The 18230-nt window shown below is 36.1% G+C and overlaps 2 protein-coding genes across 2 annotated transcripts; one reads left to right on the forward strand and one right to left on the reverse strand.

The window, feature by feature from the left end:
• Positions 1 to 3981: 3981 nt before the first annotated feature.
• On the forward strand, positions 3982 to 5382 carry LOC110025169. Its single transcript, XM_020725477.1, has one exon. The coding sequence runs from the start codon at positions 4222 to 4224 to the stop codon at positions 5284 to 5286; it is 1065 nt and encodes a 354-aa protein (XP_020581136.1). The 5' UTR covers positions 3982 to 4221; the 3' UTR covers positions 5287 to 5382.
• Positions 5383 to 12951: 7569 nt separating this feature from the next.
• LOC110025173 (oleosin 16 kDa-like) lies at positions 12952 to 13967 on the reverse strand. The gene has a single exon (XM_020725482.1). The coding sequence runs from the start codon at positions 13797 to 13799 to the stop codon at positions 13308 to 13310; it is 492 nt and encodes a 163-aa protein (XP_020581141.1). The 5' UTR covers positions 13800 to 13967; the 3' UTR covers positions 12952 to 13307.
• Between the last annotated feature and the right edge of the window lie 4263 nt (positions 13968 to 18230).

An 18230-nucleotide genomic window follows, 5' to 3' on the forward strand; every position in this document is an offset into this window, starting at 1 on the left:
CTCCTGGCCCCCCTTTTGTATTTCTCCATCTACTCCTCTTAATTTCCTTCCAAACTGCTTTAAAACCCACCTTGAAAGTGTTGTTGAACTGCTTTGAACCATCTCGAAACTGTCCATAATTCGGTACTGGCGCCTAGACACCATGACCTTGGCCTTTTGGACTGGGGTCATGGCTCCAAGTGGTTGGCGCTCATTTTACTGGACTGGCGCATATGCGCCACACTGTTCTAGCGCCAAGGCCTTGGCCTTCAGAATTGAGGCTATGGCACCCAGTGTTTGGCTCCCTGGCGCTAAGCTCTCAGATTCCAGGCTTGGTTGTCGCCTAGGCGCCCAGTACTTGGCGTCATGGCCTCATCCTTCACAAACTGTTTTTTCTTCTATTTTTTTTCTTTTTGCTCTGTGCTTCTTACACTTCATTTTACTCATAATAGTTGTTATAGTTGCAATAAAAACATATAAATAGCTTTCTTTAAAATGCAATTTCATTAAAAAAGATCTCCAAAATATAAATAAATTCATACAATATTTTCATACATCAAAATCCCCAAACTTAAATGTTACTTGTTCTCAAGTAACACTATTACTTGTCCTCAAGTAACACTATAATTTTAAAAATCAGAATTGTTAATTTGAGGCGGTGGGTTTTATTAACCTTTCCAATAATTTTTCTTCGAAAATGTCAAGACACAACTTAAGAGAAATTCTAGTGAATTGGTCTAGTACTAGGGTATAAGAACATTTTCTATTCAACGTAGAAATCTTTATTTCTATTTACTTTGAAATTTTTTAAAATTTATCAAACTTGGGATCCTTATAAAGTATAAAAATAAAATTTAAGCACACTATTGGTAAAAAGTTTAATAATACTTTTTTGAAATAAAAACAAGTAGGTCGGCAGAGGAACCGTGATCAGCAGACCGATTGTGATCGGCAAATGGATTGAGGTTGGCAAACCGACTGTGGTTGGCAGAAGGACTGAGGTTGGCAAACCGACTGTGGTTGGCAGAAGGACTGAGGTCGACAGAGGAACAACGATCAGCAGACCATTTGCGGTCAGCAGACGGACTAAGATCGACAGACGAATTGCGGTGGGCAGACATCGGCTGGGGGGGGCAGACGACGGTGGTCGGCTGGCAGACTAGGTGGTCGGCTGGTCTTTGTTACCGTTAGATCTTGTCTAGATCTGCACATGTGCTTTCGGTCATGCATAGATTTCCCCGCAAGTCTTTTACGTCATGGAAGCGAAGCTGCTATAAGAATAAGAGACTTAAAATACCTCACAATAATGTACTATTTAAACTCCCTTCATTTTGGCATCTTTCAACCCCCTGTTTTTTTTTAAGCTTTCAATCGACTATTTTAGCCTAAATATCAGCTTTGTTGGCTTCATCTATTACTTAGTCAATGCTTGTAAAGAAATGTAAGTGATTTATACAAAAAGTAAATATAGCTCTAGATCATTTTTTACCTTTGCCTATTTTTGTATCTTACACTTATCGTGTCATTTGATTACGACAGTTTGATGTTTTGGGTTGGCTGATGACTCAAATCTTTGAAAAGACCATCATTCATTTTTTATGTATTCTAATTTGCTGACTGTTTGGCTCAAGTCTTACAAAGCACGTGTCGGTTCATCACCTCGATCAATCCTCGCATTTCGCCAAGGCTTAGGTGGATCTTGTCTTTGCCTTCATGGAGTAAACGACGAGACTTGTTGCTGGGATAATTTGTGTTGTACCCTTGGAAAAACATGTCGCTACTAAGCAGGGAACCAATTACAAATCTTTTACCTGTTCTGAGTTTAAATACATGAATTTTTTATGTTTGGCGTTGAGGGTTAGTAGTTTGCTCGCCCCAGAGAGGAGTATTTTATTTGTTACGTCGAACCCTAGTTCTCTGAGTATCATGTGTGTGAACTCTTTGAGTGCCTCTAGTCCCAGTCAAACCTAGGAAAACATAATTAGAAGAGTTGACAAATAAATTTTAGAATAAAATAAAATAAAATTGTTGAATATTTTGATTACCCAGAAATGCACAATGTCCAGTTTTTTAGTCATCTGCACTTTTTCAGTCGCTCAGAATTTTCTGTCGCTGGAATGTTTTGGTAATTCAGAATTTTCGGTCGTCCGCAACAACACGTCGGTTATCCAAATTTTTCTACTCGTTTGTAATTTTTCGGTCTTAGATTTTTTGGTCACTAGTTGACCAGCTCAGAATTCACCATTTGATTAGATGCCTTGAAATTGGCGACTGACAAATTTTACGACTGGTATGAATTACACGACGATCGACCTACTTGAAATTTCAATCGTCCGAAGCTGGATCGGAATCGACGGCTCTTCCTCGATGTAGTCCCCACCGTCTCTAATAAAAACCATGCTGCCAGCAACTGTTGTTTGGTGGATGAGAGGGTGAGTGGTCGTGGGATGTTGCCGACTGAGAAAAAAAAGAGTGGACCAATGGGATTTGCATGCGAGTTTGTCAGCTTGAGTTTCAACCATTTCGATCGACAGATGATGCATGCAAGCTAGCCAGCTGGATTTTGTAAGCAACAAAGCTTTCAAATCCAGGAGATGGTCGGCCTACGGAATTGCCATCCGACAACCAATGACAGGAGTTTAGAGATTGCAATTTGACGATCACTAGCGGGTTTTAGTGACTGGAGAGACCATGATTTGACGATCGATGGTGGGTTTCGGCAACCGGCATGACCGCGACCGCCGCAAAGTCTCGTGTTCCGGCGGATGGTGTAGGTCGGCCGACAACTTTGTCGACGAGCTACAGGAATTTTCGGTTGGAAAGCAATTAGTCGGCGGAAGAATCAGCCGGCAAGATATCAATTGCTTGTTTCTGAATGTGTTTTTTTTCCTTCAAGCCAAAGACTCTAGAAGATGATGGAAACGCGATCTTCGGGCTCCTAAACTTAAAGTTGCGTCTTTTTCCCTTATACGCTCTCTGCTATGAATGTTTTTCCTCTGTGTCGCTTATCTTTTTGTTAACTGCATATCCACGCTCGGCTCATCAGGTTCAAATTTCTTTTTCCTTTGCTTATATTATCTTTTTGGTACAATTGAGCTGATACCTATTGATGATGCGCTCCCAGAGAATGTTGGTCAAGGTTCGATAGTTGCGCCAATAGCAGCAACCCAGGTGCTGTCGGGGTGATGATGAAAGGGTTGACAGATCGGGTGGTTCTCGTGAGGCCAGTGGGGTTGCAATTGATGGGCGCCGGATGGCCTCCTGATCGCTTGCTCGTCATTTGGACAAAATCAATAACTCCTATAATCAATTTGGGTATATTCTAGCAGGACATTGGCTTGAGAAAGTTAAAAAAAAAATTGAAAAACTTAAACCCAATAATTACATGTACCAACATATAATGTTTGGGCAGAAGATTATCTTTAGAAGACACCTTTTTATGACTAGAATATGCTAAATTTAGCATTTTTATTGCGCTTCACGATCATGCCGATTTTTTGTAAGCATGCGCTTTTCTTAAGAAGCTAGCATTTGTCACTTTTAGATTGAGACCGACATTCTTCACTTCCATATCCAAAGGGGCAGGCTTATCGGGCAGACCGTTATATGCCTAAGGTAATCGGTTAATCACCCAATGCAAAATTTAAAGTAATATTTTTTATATTTTAATCCAATTTAAATGCAACATCCTAATGCTAAAGCCATCCTCAATTTGAACTTGATTAATTGATTAAGTTCAGGCTTGAGCCCAAACTTAACTCTACAAATTTGTGCAGCTAACAAATCAATTTGTCTATTATAAATGAGAATAGTAATATTAATTCAAATTAATTTTATAATTAAATGATAAATAAAATTAACAATTAAAAAATAAATAATAATTCATTTGAAATAAAATATAAAAAACATTATTGTTTATAGTGGTGTAAATGAGCCGAACAAGAGCAGGCCTGGGCTTAACTCGTGTTCGGCTTGTTTATTTTTTAAGCTCAAAAAATGTGTTGGCTCGCTTATGAGTTGTTCACAAATGGCTCATTTGTTTAGCCAGTTCAGAAATAAGCTTAGCTCAAATTACACTGCTACTCTATTTTTTAAGCTCAAAAAATGTGTTGGCTCGCTTATGAGTTGTTCACAAATTGGGCATTTGTTTAGCCAGCTCAGAAATAAGCTTAGCTCAAATTACACCGCTACTCTATCTACCTTCCAAATGGATAGCGTGCACAAAACAAAACTGGGACACAAATGCAAAACCACGATTCTCCTCCAAACCCTAACAGCAGACGGCAATCGTACAAACCAGCTGGTATGTCTCCTTCCGTCCTTAAGCTCCTCATCTTCCTCCTCTCCTCCATCTCCTCCACCCTCGCCTCCCACCGCCACATCATAACAATCCCCTCCACCGTCCCCCGCCCGGCGGGCTTCACCTGGGATCCCACCGCCCAGCACTTCGTGGTCGGCTCCGCTTCGCACCCCATTATCTTCTCCATCTCCGACGCCGGCGTCGCAGAGACAATCGTCTCAGACCCTTTCATCTCTTCTATCTCGTCAATCTCCATCGACAAACGCCGCCGCCGCCTCCTTGTCGCTTTCAGCAATCCCAACACCCTCACCGCTTACGATCTCCGATCGCCTCGCCCCCACAGCCGCATCTTCTCTTCCTCCCTCCCGGCCTCTCCCGGCGGCATCGCTGTCGATCCCGCCACCGGATTCATTTTCGTCACTGGATCGGACACCGGAGTGATCTGGAGGGTTGACTTGGAGGGCATCGTCTCCGATTTCTCCAAATCGGCGATCTACGGCGGGGAGGGATTGGTAGGCGTGGCGCATGTGAGGAAGGGGTTTCTTCTTGTGGTTCAGGGGAAGATGGGTACGGTGTTTAAGGTGGATGAGGAGAGCGGAGCGGCAAAGGAGGTTATCGGGACGAATGGGAGTCCAGCGCCTGAGGTAAGCGGGATCGCGATGATGGCGGATGGGGCTGCGGTGGTGGCAGGTGGGACGGGGGTAAGAATGGTGCAGGGTAGGGATGGGTGGTCGGAGGCGGCGGTGACGGGAGAAGTGAAAGTAGGGGAAGGGAAGAAGTTTGAGGGGGTGGCGGTGAGGGAAGGGAAAAGTGCTTATGTTTTGGTGGCGCCGGCGAAGGAGGTAGGGGGAGGTGATTCGGGTAGTAGAATAGAGGAGGTGGAGTGGGAGGAGGAAGGAGATTTGTTGGTGTTGATGGTTCTTGTTGGTTTCGGTTTGGCTTACTTTTTATACTGGAGGTTTCAGATGAGGGAATTGGTTTCCAACATGAACAAGAAGCGGGCTTAGAAGATGAAATTTGAGGAAGAAGTAGAGAGGGAAGTTGTAGATTATGTAAAACTCTGTTTATTTTGACATTAATGGTAATGAGCTCTGTTTATTTTATGTTGGTGGTCTTGTTATTGTGATTCATGTTTTAGATTAAGCAACAAACGAGTTAACCATCTCTTAATCTGATGTCTACTTAATTTTTATTTATTTTGTATTATTTATATTAAAAAGAATTACATACATACCTCCCAATTCATATGTATTAACATATTTAATACCCAACCTCAACTTTTGCATATATGATAACTTACGTATGAATATTAACATATTTGGGTCAGCATGTTGAAAGCGGGTGAATATCGGGTTGGACTTCCCTAGTCCTTTAATATTCCGGTCAAGTCAATTTTTGACTCAGACAAAACCCAACCCGCAAACTTTTTGACACCCCTATTAACGATGCTTCCATGCTCAGGACTACTGCTAAGAGAATTTAGGACTCAATCCATCGCAGTTGTTCAAGGACGTGTGATGTAGCCTAATATACGAAATCATAATGAAGACGGTAGAATTAAATGAAGGTAAAAGTGTAAGCCATGGCAAAATATGTCAATTACTAAAAAAATCTATGGCTATATCTTGAATACCATCATGTATTTGAAATGACCAAAAGATGAAGCCATTTTGAAAATCTTCATTGAAAAGTTTCAACCAAGAATTTGATCAGGTAAATGGTTCGAATTCTTCAAGGAAAGAAATGCCTTCATTGGAAGAGGCAATCTCTAATCCAATCAAAATATAGCAAGAGGGTTATACAATGCTCAAGCCCAAGAATTCGGATAGTTAAACCCTAATGCCAAACTGAATCCCTAGAAGAAAAAAAGGAGAAATAGCACACTTATAAAAAAATCACTAGAAAATATAAACCATGAGAAAATAACATAGATAATTTACTGTGCAACTATTGCAAAAAATCAAAACATACAAAAGAGGGCTTGCTAGAAGATGAAGAGTGGAGAGAGAACCGGAGTACAACATAGATATTAATATCAAGCTCACCTAACGAAACAAACTCAACATGCTCAAAACCTAAAGAATAAGATGGAGAAATGACTAAATGAAGCAATAGATTATATGGCTCATAGCTCTTAATATTTTGGCACTTATACTTCATGCACAAGTAAAAAGAAAACTACCACAGCAAATGGTTTCCTTACTATAAGTACATAGCTAAGAGAGATCTATTTAACAGCATCTCTTACCCCTAAAAATGTCTCCATATTTCAAAATTATCTCCAAATCTTATTTTTATGCAAAATTTCACAAAATATTTAGAATATTTCACCAGTTGTCATCATTCTTACCATGTTTTTCAAGGCCAAAATTTGATGAGGGTTGAATTTGTTAAGAAAAAGAATGGGCTCTACTATCTTGAAGCATCAGGTTCTTCAAAACAAATCAACAGTAGCTTGACCTTGTCATTTCTTAGTTCATAAAAAAAAAAAAAATCATATGATCTCATTTTCATATGATCTCATTTTCATCTTTAGTTCTAAAAAGATCTTTCATACTCTTTTCAAGTTCCTAAATATCACGGACTTTCATTGAGAAGTCTACGAGTCAACAAACATACTCGTAAAATCTTTCTTATTTATAATAAAAAAAGTTTGTATCCTCTTGCATTAATCCACATTGATATATATCCACCATCGCCAAACATTTTAGGAGCCTGGTGATTTGTATCCATATTTGACGATTGTACTACATATACATGGATATCTTTTATCAATAGAAAAATTCATGTTAGCAACATCATAACTAATTTTCATTCTACAGTTCAAAACCAATTTAGAGTGAAAATAAAAACTAAAGATCACATAACACAAGATTATTTTAATCAAATGTTAGACTCAATTCAAAAGGAATGCATTACTCATGAATCAATATGCATAAATACATTAAAATAAAAATAGAGTTGCAAAGAAAATTGATCACTGCTTATTTAATATCACTTGTCGTTATTACTCGAGCGAATATTCCCAAATCTTATTGGGGGTGGGGGGGGGAGTTGCTCTAATACCACCTACATTATGAATAGATTTTCCACAAAGATAGTGGAAAATAAGACTCATTGAATATCTTACCAATTTCTAACCACATGTCAAAAACTCTTATGGCCTTTTACCCAAAATATTAATTTGCACTCCTTTTATATATGCTATTTGTCAAAACATAAGTAAAATGGACTTTATCAAATGTCTTTCTTGGTTACTCCTCGACTTCAAAAAAAGGTACAAATGTTTTAATTCTCATTCTAGGAAGAATGGTTAATGTAAAATTTATTGCAATTTAAACCTTCCTTAGCACAGCCTCGTTCTCAAGGAAAGATTTCCCTTATGATTATAAAAACTATGATTTGAACTTTTTTTTGCTCTCTTAGTCCCACCTTTAGTTCCACAAATGCCCACATAACAACAAAATAGCCCTGACTTTGAAACATCTAACAAGCTATGTAAACTGAAGAAAAGGTCTTTAAGGAACTACAAAAATCACCTAGGAGCCTAGTTTGAGATCTTTACTAAAGATGTTGAAAAGTATAACATACAAACAAAACCAAAGATATCATGTGTTTTTTTTTTCAAACATTCGAACCAAGAGGAGTAATGCCTCTACAAAAGTATATTCATGATACCATTATTACTAGAAATGATGAACAAGAAAAATCTTAAATAATATTCAATTAAAAAATTTCAAATAAAATAGTTTTAAGAAATTAAAATATTTTTCCTACAGTTTAAGTCCTGTGTTCAGTATGTAACAAATCCCTTGAAGGAATTTAAAAAAGCTAGGGTATAAACCTGTAACTACTATTGAATCAAATCAAAAGATAGGAGAGGCAAAGGACAACAAATTGATTGGAAGAAGTACCAAATACTAGTCAGGAACTCATCTATCTTGCCCATATCTGAACAAATATTGCATACTAAATAAGTGTGATTAGCCAATTCATATATGATCCAAAAGAAAAAACACTAAAAAGTTACACATGTAAACATTATGCAGGTATAATAACTGGGAGATCAAAATCCAATTATTGCATATTTCTTGGTCAAAACTTAGTGATATGGAGAAGCAACAAGCAAAACATGGTGGTCAGATCTAGCATTGAATCAAAATTGGGCTATGGCATAAGGAATCTGTGAACTATTATGATTAAAATAACCTTACATGATTTAAGAATTAAATAGAAATTAAACTATACAGCTATATTGTGATAAAAAAAAATAGTAATAAAAATCGCTCATAATACTATCCAACATGATAGAATAAAATATATTGAGATTGATGTTAATCAAAGAGAAACTATAAGGCAGAATGTAAGTGCTTTATGCAGCACTAAAGAGTCATCTAATAAATATTTTTACCATGAGGCTTGTTCGAATAGACTTTATAAAATGCTCTAAATAAAAAAAAAAAGTATAAAATATAGTTGCCAATACATTAAGATGGAACTTGTATTTATATTAGGAAGTTTTTTTATCCCGTTAAAGAAACATTTTTTGTAAAGCTATATATATTCTTCTATTTTAGTAACTCTACTTTTTCCATTTCATAAGTCTATCTAGAGTGTCTTGTATTCACTACTTTGAATCACTGAAAGGAGACTAAAATTTCCCATTTCTTTCTTTACATCTTTTCCATACTTACTCCACACACCTTGAACTCATGCTAACTGTAAATCTCTACTCATCCAGCCATCTCCTTTTATTTATCCTAAAATCTATTACAATAGATGAGCTTTCTCCAAATTTGCTCATTGTAACCCAAGTGGTGTCAACCTAGGGAGAAACATAATGGGAAACAAAAGACAAGACAAGAGACAGAGAAGAGAAAGGAGAGAGAATGAGGAAGGGAAAATACGTAGAAAGAATTAAATTAAATTCATTTAAGAATGTCTTTAATTACAACCTAAGGAGACATTTTATACGTCAAGAATAAACTAATGCAGATTAAAATAATCCTGCCTGTTCGATAGATGCTCTTTATTTAATAGTAGGATTCATATGGAGACGACTATTTCAGGAACATCACAACAACATGGGATGGTTAAATGTATATAACAACTGAAGATATGCTGTAGATTGGCAACACATTTTGGGAAAATGTCATAAGAATTACAGCTTATTTGATCACTAAATTATTATAAATTGAATTGCTGATGTGAACTGTTCAAAGAATCATGGTTTGAAAAGTAGATAAACATTTCTTAATTAAAGGTATTTAAATGACTTTCTTATGCTAGTGTGGTTTTCATTAAAAGAAAAAATTTAGAGCCCAAGTGTATAAAATAGATATGAAATTGATGTTTATGGCCATAGATTTTAAGATCATAAAAATAGTAAAATTATTAGAAAAAGGAAAACTACATTCAAATAAAATATCATGTATAGATAAATGTCTAATAATGCTATGAATCAGACCTACATAAGTGAATAGGTTTGAGATGTAATGAAAAAGTCAAGCGACTAAAGAGAGTGTTGAGATAATCAAGCTGATTATACCTACAATATAGTTTCAAAATATGTCATAATACTTCATCCACTCACAATATTCTCCTTCTTTGCATTATTTATTGCTTTAAAGATAGTGGAGAGCCTAGGTATTTTGAAGAATCAAAGGCAGTTAAAGACACTGTAACAACAAACAATAAAATAAAATAACAAAACCTTATACATAAGTAACACTTTAGCATTATCTTGGCTACCAATGATTAAGAGAGCAGCACAATACAAATAAAATCTATGATCAAGGAAAAGCACAATAGCACTAAGACGTACAAAAAAGGATAGTAAAATGGTTTTAAAAAAGTAAATGAGTTTAATGAGGTTTGTCTTTTGTTATAAAAATGACAACTATTGAACTAGTGTTGAGCATAATATTAAAAAACAAAGTTCAACTTAACCAGTAAGATGAAAGACAGCTTTTCTTTTAAGTGATAGAGAACAACTACAAGGAATAATCTAAACTTCAAAATCATAAAAAAGAATACATTTTTGCAATATGAATAAATATTTGTTTGATCAAAGATAGGCTTCTATTCCTCATGAAAATATCAAAAAAATTTTATGGTTCAAATTAGATTCAACAGATACCATGCAGATAGAAGTTTCAACACCATTCTTTTATATGTGGATGATGTAATGATTATGGTGGGAAATATCTCTAAGACCAATAAATTAAAAAAATAGTTATAAAATTAATTTGAAATGAAGAACCTGAATAAGCACAGAAATTTTTATGGGTGATAATTATTCGTGATAGATTAATTAGTATTTTGAAACTATTTCAAGATGATCATACTGAGAAAATATTAAGCACGCCTAATATGATAGAAGTTGAAAACTTTAATTACTGTTTTTTCTAATCCATTTAAAAGTAGAAAAAAAAAAAATCACCTAACATGATATGGAATATTAGGCAACAATTTATTATGTTTCATCAGTAGTTTTACCGATACATGTTCTGATGCCTGTAAATGTTCAAATGGAAGAAATATTGACAAGCAATGAAACAAATTTTGTGCTTCCTTAAAGATGTTACATATACCTCACCAAAATTAAGTGGGCCCTGAAATTGTAGGGCTGCATAACTTAAAAGAGACAAGAAGAGAACAAAAACATAGTGTCCTTATGATGGTCAAGGAGGTAAACATCTAATCAATTTTCTATTAACTACAAGACAAAGCCAAAGCATTATTTTATTGAAGATTTATTAGATGGGGGGGTTATATTAGTATAAGAAATTACGAGATCCAATAACATGATTGAAATTGAAATGCTAAAGAAGAGCAACACTACAAAGAAGTGGAAGCATAAAAGAAATCAATCTTCACGGTCAATAAAGTGAAGGTGTTCAAAAGAATTTATTTTAGCAAGATAGTGCTTCAAATTCAATCTACAAAAAAAACATGGTTACTAATGGAGCCAGAATTTTGTAATGCAGAATAAACACTAACTAAAGTTCTAGTTAATGGTAGTAACAGTTTAAATAAATGTTTTTGCTTTTACTATGTTAGGTTCTTCTCACCAGTCCATCTCCAGTTTTTGTTGGGATTTTCTTTTAACTATGGAAGCAGCTTTAAGCCTGCTATATTTGTGCAATGCTCTGTTAACCATCTAACCATCGGTAGCATGTCCGAGTGTTATTTTGTATAAAGAGTCAGTATCCTATTTCATTATCAATTGCCACTTAATGGCAGCTTTACCTTGCATTGTTCTTCAAAACACTCAAGTTTGCCAAATCATTAAGCAATACATGATCCAAAAAGGATAATATTGTATATATTCTTTAAATATTCTCATATAGTATTATAGGTGTGCTCAGGTTTGATTGTTCTCAACACTTTTAAGAATTAAATGGCTTCTTAATCACCTATCATCTTCAAAAATTTCCTTCAACTCAATCTATTCACTTGTGGTGGCCTATTTCATAGCCTTATTGGACATATTTTTGTACATGATTGTTTCTTGGAACACAACTTCAAAATATAATATATTCTCCAATTATAGTGAAATTTTTTCTTAAGACTAGAGAATACTATATGAGAGTATTTAAGATATCTAGTTTATTTGAGAATTTCTATATGAAAAATATAAGTTAGGTATAAAACTATCAATCACCTTCATTGTCCACCACCCAAGAGACTTCATTTGTTATGATTAACCTTACAATACAATAAAATCAATGCAATTTAGATGCATAAGAATAATGCCAATAATATTAAATCCCCAAATTCCTATGATTTGCTTCCTCATTCCTCCTCCCTTTTTCGTTCATTCTTTTTTTAGTTGGGGACTAATTTTTTAACTACGAAAGTAGTGTATTTTTCAATAATCCTAAGCTTTTTCCCCTTTATAAAGACAGAGGTATAACCTTATGTTGTACAAGAGAAGTTAGAGTTATATTTTCTCCAAAATCAAAATGAATCTACAATTGTAGCAACAGTACATAGCCATCAATTGGGTGAAACTGCATAAAGGTAAATGGGATACCACACAATTTTTTATGAATTTACATATCTAACAGCTAAACTTTTACATTTACTTATATAATCCCAGATTTTTAAAACAAAAATAACATTAGTATAAGCATTTTAATGTGAAATGTCTCTTTTCTTGTGTGATTTGAACAAAAATGATTTTATAATTTTTTGTGGGCTATTATTTTCTTTCTTTTTTTTCACAGGATGGGCATAATTTTCCCCTATCTCCCAGCACCATCATGTCAAAAAAAAAAATCACAATAAATTTTAAGTGATCTGCCTGCTACCCAACTTCAAAGCACATTTGGAGTCCACAGGATCAAAATATGGAGAAATATAAAAGAGCCAAAAATTTCTGCCCACACCATTTCGAACACAAGTCCAATTGATCCGAAATCTTTTTCTCCCCCTTCCAAGGTAAGTCAAATAGTTCTTATTTCCATCCCCTCCATCACGCATTGCTTAAGGAACTCATATTCTTGCCCAATTCTGCTCTTGTTGAAACACAAGATGGGCTGAATTTGTTAATAATTTATTTTCTCTCTTAAGATCATTTTGGCATAAGTAAAAGATTCTAATTTCTAAATATATGACAATAAGTTACAAAGCAACTTCGAGCTAATTAAAATTCACCACATACAACATGAATGCAACTTCTGCAGTTCTCTGCATCATTTAAAACTAATTTATTAACACATAGCATATAAAGACAAGAACCTTAGAACCATATCCACATTCTAGCCTTCACAGTAACAAGTAAATATTAGGTTCCAGCTAAGAACCTCTGCCCTAGTACGCAAGTAGGGCTGCGTCATAGCTGCACTTAATTATTTATGCTGCATTAACGCAGGCATTAAAAAGAAAGCTCAATTACCTCTACACCACCAAAAAAAAAAAGAAAAAAATTCATAAAACAAGGACAAAAGGGTAGCAAGAATCCAACAACCAGATAGATACCTACCATAAGTACACAAACCAGCATGCAAGCCGACGACCACACCTATGCCCCCGGAGCAGCATCCTTGATGCGGCTCTGAAAATACCCACCACACCCCCGAGCGTAATCCTTCACATGGATTGCCGTGTCGGCGATTCGACTCCGCGCGAAATCGATCCCATCCGACCCAACCGGGTGCCGACCTGTGAAGTACCGGTATAGCCACGTCGCTACAGCAGCCGAAGCAACAGCAGCACCGACAACCGACGCGGCTCCGGCAAGCAGCACAAAAGCCACTGCACCCACTGGAACCCACACTGGGCTCGTGATTAACAACAACGGCCCAAACACGATAAGACCCAGCGTAGCTCCACTCACCGTCAACCCAGTTAGGATGAGAAGAATAGCAGCGGAGATGACCAGAGAAAGGAAACCCACAACCTGGCTCGAGTTCGGCGCGTGATCCTGGATCCATCTGAGAAGCGCAATGCCACTGCGCCCGGTTAAATCGTGAGAAATCGCCGCTTGTCGTCGCCCGGTCTGCCGTTCATCCATGGTTGGCTAGCCTAGAGCTGGTTGGGGAGGGGAACGGGGAGGGCCTGGATGCTGAAGAGAGGGATTTGAGGGAAACAAATTGGGCGACACAAGTGGGATTTGGGCATTTAGAAAGGCATGCAGGATTACACGTGCGAGGCTTAAGATTGAAATTTGAAGTGATGTAACGTGACCGGCTTTGGTAGGAAAATTTGTACACTTCCTGCTTGTATTTATAACATAGTGATTAAGGGCCCGTTTGGGACAGCTTATAAGTGCGGGCGGCATTTTGAAAACATCGTCTCACTGTTTGGTACCCACTTATCGCCAGATTATTGATCGTTTCACTGTTTGGTATTCACTTATCGCCAGATTATTGAAAATTGTGTTTCCAAAATTGTAAAAGACGCGAACTGCGGGCTGACCCCCGCGGTCCGCGTTTTCCAATTTCAATTTACGCTCGTGACCTTGCTTTTTTCATTCGCCTCTTCCGTGACCCTAGCTTCTCGCTCTCGCTCTCGTCTCTGTTGAGATCCCCGGCTAAGGAGCTTCGCCCGGATCGCAGTCGTTCTCCCGTCACCCCTCGATCCAGCAACCCTAGCCTCTCGCTCCCGTCAGCAAGCCGTCCGACGCCGGATCCAGCCCTTGCAGCTTGCTCCCATAAGCTTGCCATTCGACGCCGGATTGAGGAGCGGAGAATCCATCGCCGGAGTCCAGCAGCGGGGAACCATCCACAGATCTGCTTCTTTCTCGAAGTGGTTCTTCGGGCTTCACTCATTCTCCACCTACTTCGTTTTTTCTGTAGTCTTCTTTGGTTTTCCTCGCTACAGATATATCTTCTTCGTTTTCTTAATATTTTGTTAGATTGCTTAGATGTCATGAAGATGATTTAAGTTTTCCATATAAAAAGATGAATTGTAGGTATAAATTTGTTATATCAAGAAGCTTTTTTTTCAAAAAATGGTCTATTACTTCTCTAACTACTATCATGTATAAAATTATAAAGAAACAAAATTATAAGTTATTCAACCCAAAAATTTATATCATCGAAGGTTCTTTTTAAAAGGTTTTATATGATTACTGTTATGATTATTAATACATAATTTGGCACAAAGGAATCATATATTACACAACTTCTAGTTTTGCTGATGGGGAAAATCCAAAAATCTGCATCAAGTAGCTGGTTGAACAAAAAAATTTAATAATTGCAAAAACTTTGACTTTCGAGGCTTTGATATTAGAATATTTTTTAGATTATTTCTGTCTAGTTTCTTGTTGTGTTTGAACTTTAAAATATTCTTTGGGAAGACTTCTTTCTTTTAACATGAATTTAAACTTCTCATGAAAAGTAAAAACATAAAAACTCATATCCCTCAAAGCACCAATGAGATAGGAAAAAAGAAAATTGTTCATGAGCTAGGACAGGTTAGTATATATATAAATGTTATTTGGTCCACTAACTAAAAATAGAAACTACTTTGTAATATCATATAAACACTAAAATAGTTTGTATATAGAAAAATGTTAATGTTTCTTTACTCCCCCTTATTTTTGATATGGTATGAAAAAGTTAGGTGATATTAATTTAAAACATAAAATTCAGGTATTAGATATGTAAATACAAAGGAGTTGGGTGGCATGCATGCAAATGCTCCTAAATGAAATATCATTTGTGAGGAAAAATCTTCTTTATTATATGATATTTTTTCTTCCACTAAATAAATAAATCTCAACTCAATAATTCTTAGATATTCATTTTATAGTTTTTTTTTATTTTTATATGATATAGTGTTATGTGGTTGTTCCTCTTTTATATGAATGTACAGTTTGACAATCTTTACAAAAGTTTTTTTTTTCTTTCCAAAGTTTATCCTATTTTTTAGTAATCTTTGTCATGATTTGTTTCCAATGTCTAATCTTTATGGCGTCACAAAGATGAAGATGCCAGTAATTTATCTTTTGTGTTGTGATTTTTTAGAGGGTTGATATAAAAATTGTTCTTTTGTTTTGTGATTTATTTGTCATGAAAAGAAACATTTTGTGCTTATCCATTAATCTGACAAAATTCAATGAGTAAAGCTAAAGAGGCTGTAACATCAGCCATGTGGGATAGAGAAGTTACTATGTTCTTTTGTGATTTATGTGTAAGGGATGTTGAGGTGGGAAATAGACCCACTACATTTTTTAACAAAGAATGGTAGCGAAATATCTTGGTTAAATTCAAAGAAATGACTAGAAGAGATTACGATCGAATGAAAATGAAGAACAAATGAGAAGACCAGTTAAAGAATTGGAAACTATGGAAAGAACTGAAAAGGGGATCAATGAGAATGAGGATCATCCGGACGCTAGTTTGGAATCCCGGTCTCGCTTTGATTGCACATTGTTGTTCTTCGAAGGTGAAGTGGGCTGAAAAACTGCTTTGAATTTTTATTTGGAATTTGTTTACATTCATAAGAAAAAACTAATCTTTTGTTTCCATTTGCATAGACAGATGTATGTTTTTAAGGCATATCATATCAATGAGATTTTTTTAAGATGTTTGGCTACTTTACCTGTGCATGAGAAGGTGTACTCACTTTTTAAGGTGGTTTTTTTTATTTGATATGAAAGATTTGGGTGGTATTAATGTAAACAGAATTGTTTAGGTGTGAGTTATGTAAATATATAGGAATTGGATGGTGTGTATGTAAATGCCCCTAAAATTAATATAAATGCAAAATAAGCCGTTTTGTTTAATTCAATAATTGAGTTTTGTCCTGGTGTCCTTCCTAATCATTCTAAATAATTTTTATCTACTCCACTTGTTTAAGCATCTCTACCCCTAGTTGTAAGCGCTACAATCAGCTAAATATATCTAATCTCAGTAGATGCTACTCTCGTCATATCTGATATAATAATTTTTCAATTTATTCTTTCAATTTCTACCAAACATCCATCTAACATTCTCTTTCACGTTGCTTAGTGAAAGAAAGAAACATCATAAGAACTAACATTTGAATATTTGACTTATTATGTACTTTAATTTTTATTGTACATAATAAGTTCAATGTTATGTTTACGTGATGCACACTTTTTTTTTATCTTCTTCGTGGATGTTTTAGACAGTTCACATTTTTATGTGGTTGTTCTCTCTGTGTGGCCAATTTTATTATATATTGTTTTTATTTTGCCCAAAGTTCATGTGTTCTATTTATTTTTCATAGCATACTTTTGTTCTTATTACTAAAGTTAATTCATTTTCCTTTTAATTATTTTGTAGTATGGATGAAGAAGATATCCACCACATACGCACAGTCGCATTTACCCTTACCTTATTGTATTACTACTATCTCAAACACGTTGACCGAAACCCATGTATGACTTCAACTCAAGTAGGAGACAGATGGGTTGGTGAGTTATTACGGGGTCATCCAACACGATTCTTTAATATGTTCCGTATGACACAAGAAATATTTCATGATCTTCTAAATGAACTCTGGATCAATCATGGGTTTCACGACTCTGCAAGAACAACCCCAAGGGAAGTGCTTGCAATAACTCTATACATCTTATCTCAAAATGAATCAATAAGAGGGGCTATGGAGCGTTTCCAACATTCATCTGAAACCATCAGCCGATATTTCTCAGTCGGTTTGAACTCTCTTGTGAGTTTGGCCTAGAAGGTAGTGAAGCCCAAGGATCCAACGTTCCATTCAATTCCTTCACAAATTGCAAATGACCCTCGATATATGCCATTTTTTAAGGTCTGTCTGTTACCATAACATTTATCTTTCTACTTTTATTACATTACAGTTTAAAAAACTCTCTAGCTGTAACTCCAGGATTGTATTGGAGCTATTGATGGGACACACGTCGATGCATGATTATCTAGTGAAGAAAAAGTTGCGTTCATCGGCCGATGCGGCGCCCCAACACAAAATGTTATGGTCGTATGTGATTTCAATATGTGTTTTACTTTTGTCATGACTGGATGGGAAGGAAGCGCTCACGATAGTCGTGTTTTCAAGTTCGCTACCAGAAACTTCAGACATGGATTTCCGTACCCACCTTTGGGTAAATACTATTGAGTTGATGCTGGATATCCATTGCAAAGGGGATATCTAAAGCCCTATCCAGATACGAAGTACCACATTCCTGATTTTGAAAGATCTAATGGTGTCGCACGAGGCAAAAAAGAGGCTTTTAACAAAAGACACTCTTCATTGCGCGGCGTAATTGAAAGAGCGTTCGGAGTGTGGAAGAAGAAGCGGGTCATATTACGGGATATGTCGTCATACCCTTTTCCAAAGCAAGTACAAATAGTTGTTGTCACAATGACGCTACACAATTTCATCCGACGCCACCCTTCCAGATCAGATACGGAGTTTGCCATTTTAGAAGATGATTCAGTGGAAATCTCACATGAAGCTTTTGAATATCACTTGGGACGTCCGATGCCCGCAGAGATTG

Source organism: Phalaenopsis equestris, unplaced genomic scaffold (genome assembly GCF_001263595.1).
Source record: "Phalaenopsis equestris unplaced genomic scaffold, ASM126359v1 Scaffold000293, whole genome shotgun sequence".
Classification (NCBI taxonomy): Eukaryota; Viridiplantae; Streptophyta; class Magnoliopsida; order Asparagales; family Orchidaceae; genus Phalaenopsis; species Phalaenopsis equestris.

Coding starts and splice junctions, on each gene's coding strand:
- LOC110025169 (XM_020725477.1), top strand. CDS start 4,222: ATGCAAAACCACGATTCTCCTCCAAACCCTAACAGCAGACGGCAATCG.
- LOC110025173 (XM_020725482.1), bottom strand. CDS start 13,799: ATGGATGAACGGCAGACCGGGCGACGACAAGCGGCGATTTCTCACGAT.